The 5,753-nt window shown below is 36.1% G+C and overlaps 1 protein-coding gene across 4 annotated transcripts; it reads left to right on the plus strand.

The window, feature by feature from the left end:
• Positions 1-1,270: 1,270 nt before the first annotated feature.
• On the plus strand, positions 1,271-5,546 carry LOC107478708 (3-hydroxyisobutyryl-CoA hydrolase-like protein 3, mitochondrial). 4 transcript variants are annotated; one of them, XM_021138205.2, is made up of 11 exons: positions 1,271-1,635; positions 1,912-2,013; positions 2,198-2,242; positions 2,494-2,546; positions 3,378-3,512; positions 3,609-3,705; positions 3,935-4,064; positions 4,308-4,486; positions 4,636-4,763; positions 4,854-4,955; positions 5,077-5,546. In XM_021138205.2, the coding sequence occupies exons 1-11, from the start codon at positions 1,398-1,400 to the stop codon at positions 5,176-5,178; spliced, it is 1,311 nt and encodes a 436-aa protein (XP_020993864.1). In that variant the 5' UTR covers positions 1,271-1,397; the 3' UTR covers positions 5,179-5,546. The 4 variants fall into 4 exon arrangements, with proteins under 4 accessions (XP_020993864.1, XP_015954329.1, XP_015954328.1 ...); XM_016098843.3 differs by lacking the exon at positions 2,198-2,242 and having other exon boundaries at positions 1,272-1,635; XM_016098842.3 differs by lacking the exon at positions 2,494-2,546 and having other exon boundaries at positions 1,273-1,635; positions 2,198-2,262.
• Positions 5,547-5,753: the final 207 nt, after the last annotated feature.

Raw genomic sequence — 5,753 nt, forward strand, 5'->3', positions numbered from 1 at the left:
ACCTGCAGCATGTTATGGAGAAGAAAATGAACAATAAGAAGGAAGGAACTATTAAGCCAAGTAAGAAATTGATATTACGCAAAAGAAGAGAGTACTTGTGAAAAAAGAGAAAAAGAAGAAGAACGTGGAGAATTGAGAGGGCAGTGAGAAAGAAGAGAGTACCTTTATGAGAACCACGATGTATAGAAGCTTAAATTAGAGAAAATAAGAAGGGATAACAGTGAAATAACAAAAAATATCTATGGACAAAAAGGAAAAAGTTTTCATAAAAAAATTCGTGTCAACCTTCTCAAATTCTGTGTCCATCATTGTCCTTTTTCATAAAAGAGTGGACACAAAAATAAAGAAAACTATTCCGGAGATAATGGGTCTAGCGTCTATGTCTATGCTTCCAAACGCTCTTTAAATATTTATTGTCCATATCTCTGTGTCCTGTCTCTAAAAATAAACGCAGCTTAAAAGATTAATTAAAGCGTTAATATAAGATTTAATTATTCTGTCGGTCCCTATAATTTCATCGAATTTTTAATTAGATTCCTATACTTTTTTTTCTTTTCAATTAGGTCCCTATATTATATCGGATTTTGTAAGTAAGTCCTTATCGTGACAAAAATGTTGAAATTAACGGAATATTCTGTTAAACTGTATAAAATATTCACTAAAGTGTTAGGCATATTCAGTTTGTTTAACGAAATATTCTGTTAATTCTATTGTTTTTGTCACAATAGGAATTTAACTACAAAATCTGATATGGTATAGGGACTCAATCGAAAAGAAAAATATATAGAGACTTAATTGAAAATTCAATAAAATTATAGAAATCAATAGAATAATTAATACTTAATATAATGAATAAGGGATATTTGTCGGGTCAAATTGTGTCAAAAATAAGGTTAGTTGGCCCTAATTGAGGCCCAAACTCGGGTTTGCGAGCTCCAGTTTGCATCAAATTAGTCGTCATTCACCCAAAAATCGGGGGGTGGCCCAATGTTACCCACAAATAGAAATGAACCCATCCAATTTAGCCCCGGAAAAAAAATTGTTATTTGATAAATCATGTTCAGTTCGTTCCCAGGAAAAAAATAATAATATTCAATAATTTTGTTTTGAAAATAAATTATTTTATTTAATTTAGTTGAGGAAATTTTCCTATAGAGTTAACACGAAAGGGGCTGGAAAGTCTAACTGACTTGAGCAGTGGAGTGACCAGTATAGCCCTGTGAAGGAGAATACTGAAATTCTGAAGAGTGAAAACAGGGGAAAGGTAAAATGGAGGGCTAAAAAGTCATAAGGGGAAATGGAAAAAAAAAATGTGATGGAGAGAGCGTAGGAAGAAAGCAGGAAGGGGGGAAGGCACAGAAGCAATTTTGGTAGAAAAAGAGAGACACAGTAAAAGCATGCTAATAAGGTTGCATCCTCTTGCTGGTGTTGGAGCAGCTCAATCTCTTCGTTTCTTTGCTTCTGCTGCTGCTTCTTCGCTCCCAATCTTTCTTTCAACAAAACAGAAACCATCTTTCTTCTCTCTCCGTCGATTCTCTGCCATGGCTGACCAATTCGTCAACGGCACCGTTCACCCTAACGGCGTCGCTGTCATCACCCTCGATCGTCCCAAAGCTCTCAACGCCATGAACCTAGGTTTCTTTCTTCTTCTTCGTACTCTTTATTCTTTTCGTATATGGATTCGCTTCTGAACTGTTACTCGATCATTTTGGAGCTTCAACTTACTGATTATCTCACTAGGCTCTGGAAACCAGGAGAATGAAAAATTCGGGATGTTGTGCTGAAATTTGTAGGCAAGGGGAAAAATTGGGCTCTTGATCCCATTTTTCTTTTACCCCCTAATTTATCACAGTTTTGAATTAAGTAGGGTAATTGTTTTTCTGCTCTTGATATTGAGTTGGGATGATGCAGAAATGGATGTGAAGTATAAGAGTTATCTGGATGAATGGGAATCGGACCCGAGGGTTAAATGTGTCTTGGTCGATAGCAGCTCGCCTCGTGCCTTTTGTGCTGGTATGATTCTAACTCATGATTCCTTCATTGTCGTGCAAATGATTTTGCTGAAGCATGTTTCTGGCATTCTGCAATATGTTAAAAATTAGCTTCTTTTGCAGATACTATTGTATTTAAGATTTGAGGTTACTTGGTTTTGAGTGGTAGGTAAGGTTTTGAGAGTCACCATTGGTGGTCAATGCAGGTATGGATATTAAAGGGGTTGTTGCTGAAATACAAAAGGACAAAAACACTCCTTTAGTGCAGAAGGTCTTATTACGTTATTTGCTTCACCTTCAAGTCTAGTATATTAATGCATATTTATATGGCTGCTGTTGTGATGTGCTTCATTGGATATATTGTTTACTTCCATGTTACATCAACATCATGCCGTCTTCTGATGCTATACTATTGTTTCCATTTCCTGTTTTTGTCAAATAACAGTTTGTTTATCGATTCTCAATGACTGCTTTCTTGGCAACTGAGATAGTTTATCTGCAGGTGGTGATGTGAAGCAGATAACATTTAAAAAGCATCTGTCAGATATTATTGAGGTCTAGTTGTATATTATAATGTATACCAGCAGATTCTTACAATGTATAAAGCCATGCCAATAATACGAACTGAATACCTTTCCTATATAATATTTTAACTTTTGGGTACTCATAGACCGGTAATATCTTTGCTTATACTATGCTATAAAGTATGCCAAGGCTACTTATTTGGTAGACTATGCTATTCATGACAAACTTGGCTGTAGTCCTAGCACTGATGCCTTTAGAATGCTCAATATTACAGTTTAATGAGTGACATACAGTTATGGACAAAGTTTTATGCCCAACTAAATACAAAAGAATACATACACTATATGGAACTCTGGCTAGGCGGTTGAAGAAGCTGCTGAATTAGCCACTTTTCAATCTTTTTTCACCCTCACTTTCTTTCTGTTTCTGATGAATATGACCATGAGGAATCACCATACCCAAATATGTGAGACTTATCCTAAATTAGGGTTGGCTTGGCCTTGGTCATAAGGGGCTTCTAGTTGTTGTCCTACTAATGCCCATTCTGTTTGGAATGCACCAGATATTACTGGTCTGGACTATTCCGGATTTTCACACAATTTTTTTTTTACCTTGACTTTGACTTTCCTTTAGGCTTTTATAATGTGTGGCTGTGTGCCTTCTGGAAGCAACCATTGATGCAGTTGGGTTGACTTTGGTCAACTTTTTTCTTTTTTAATTTTTTTTATGTGGATTATATTGTGTAACTTTTGATTTGCTGTCAACATTATGTTGGATTATATGATATGCTACATCTTGCATTTTTGCATGACTTGTTGATAGCTACGAGAAAGTAATGTGATATTGTGTTCTACATTTTAGGTCTTCTTGGCTGAGTATTCTTTGATATGCAAAATTGCTGAGTACAAGAAGCCATATATTAGCCTTATGGATGGAATAACAATGGGCTTTGGAATTGGTTTGTCTGGTCATGGACGCTACCGTATCATTACAGAGGTATATGCTTATTATAATGGCCTCATTTAGAGATATAGCATAAACTCATGGATTGCAATTTGAGATGTTTTTGACTTGTTAACTACACCTATTCAGAGAACTGTACTTGCAATGCCAGAAAATGGAATTGGCTTGTTTCCTGATGTGGGTTTTGCTTACATAGCTGCTCAAAGCCCAGGGGAAGGATCTGTTGGTATGTTACTATTTCAAATTAAAAATTTCATAGTTCTTTTGTGATCTATGTTGACATAATTTGTACTGAATACATGTTTTGTACTGCACTGTTTAACATCTAGATGCAACCTCAAGTTTCACTTAGAAAGTTTGTCTTTTAAAATATTAGTAAAAATGTTTGTTTACTAGATTTATGTGAATCTCTGTGTCACATTATTTACTTGATTTATAAATATTACTAATTGCAGGTGCTTATCTTGGATTGACTGGAAAGAGGATCTCTGCTCCTTCTGATGCAATATATGTTGGCCTTGGAACACATTATGTGCCATCTGGAAAGTTAGGTTCATTCAAGGAGGCCCTTTTGGCAAACAACTTGTATGTTAACGTGAACCATCACTTGAGACTTTTCTTTAAAATCATCACCCTTTTAATTCCTTTGGTGTAAGATTGGATTCAACATAGTTCATAGACACGTTTGCTTAGATATAAGGCATGTACTGCATGCACCATACATTTTAGTCTCCTTGTATGCTAAATGGTCTATAATGTCTATTGCCCTTTGGTTATATATTGCATATATAAAATAATGATCTTACACAAAACCCGTTGGTGATATAGTTCCCAGGATGCACATCAGGACATCAAAGTACTTTTAGCAAGATACGAGTCCAACCCTGAGAGTGAGGCACCACTGAAATTGCTTTTACCTCAGATAACATCTGCATTTGGAGGAGATAAATCAGTTACCGAGACAATTGAAGAGCTAAGTAAACACCAGTCAAGTACTGACTCAAATGGTATGCTTATTCTCCTATTGTTTGCTAATGAAACACTATTCTTAAAATGTCAAGATACAATTTATCATGTGTTCACTGAATAATGTTTGAAACTGAAAACTTTGCCATCCATATATTTGAAATATTCTTTTTTTTTTTTATCTTGCCAGTTGTCGAGTGGGCTAATGAAGCTCTCCAAGGCCTTGGGAAAGGTGCTCCTTTCTCCCTTGTCTTGACCCAAAAGCACTTCTCTGCAGTAGCTTCTGCACTAGGGAAAACCGACAGTGAGTTATCCACGGTATGCATTTAATTCATTTCTCTTTTGGTTTTTAGGTGGTTTTAATGTTTCCAAGCCCTTAATTTTTTGGTCTGCATTTCTGAAATTCAGCTTAGTGGAGTAATGAAAACTGAGTACCGAATTGCTTTAAGGTCTTCATTGCGACATGATTTCGCAGAAGGTGTCAGAGCAGTATTGGTGGACAAGGATCAGGTTTTCTTTTTCTCATATCTTTACGTTTTAGTCTTGTTGACAAACTGTTGATTTATTTAGCATTAATTCTTGCGATTCAGTCAATACTTAGTATATAACTATATATACTATTCTTTTGCAGAATCCCAGGTGGAAACCATCAAGGTTAGAGGAAGTTGATGCCAGTGAAGTGGAAGCCGTCTTTAAACCATTAGGGTCCGAGGTTGAGGAATTGAGTGTGTAATTTTAGAAAGTGACTGTAGTTTCGTCTTCTCATAATTATGCATTACAGACTTGTAGACACTGCATCAAATAAACGGGTGGTGTTATCATTGGCTCTGGGTCGAGGTGCGGGTCCTATGTGTTGCATGTACTGTTTTCACTGTGATGATTTATTAATATAGCACATGATGTTGGAAACCGATGGACGATGTTGCTTCTAGTTATCATGGAACCGCATGGAAGAAATCAAGCCATTTTTTTTCTTTATCTCGTACTTTCTTCCACATCGAAGAATTGTCCCCAGATTCTACGTGTAATAGTTGCGTGAACACGTCTTTCAGTCTTTGTATTGGCCAGTCTTTTGAATAAAGAGCTTTAGCTTCACAGAAATGTAATATAGTCATTTACTTTTCGAAATGATTAATACACTCCTTCCTCTTTTGCCCGTTGTGCCCTTGTGCGATAGGATCATCTTGATCATGTAACCGGTGACAATGGTTTCAGAATATAGAACCGGAGTTGGTCTAGTGGTTAGAATCAGTAATCTGCCTTGTCGATAGATTTTTATCTATAGATCGCGTTTTACCACCTTATATA

The sequence above is a fragment of the Arachis duranensis genome, chromosome 3 (genome assembly GCF_000817695.3).
Source record: "Arachis duranensis cultivar V14167 chromosome 3, aradu.V14167.gnm2.J7QH, whole genome shotgun sequence".
In the NCBI taxonomy this organism is placed as follows: Eukaryota; Viridiplantae; Streptophyta; class Magnoliopsida; order Fabales; family Fabaceae; genus Arachis; species Arachis duranensis.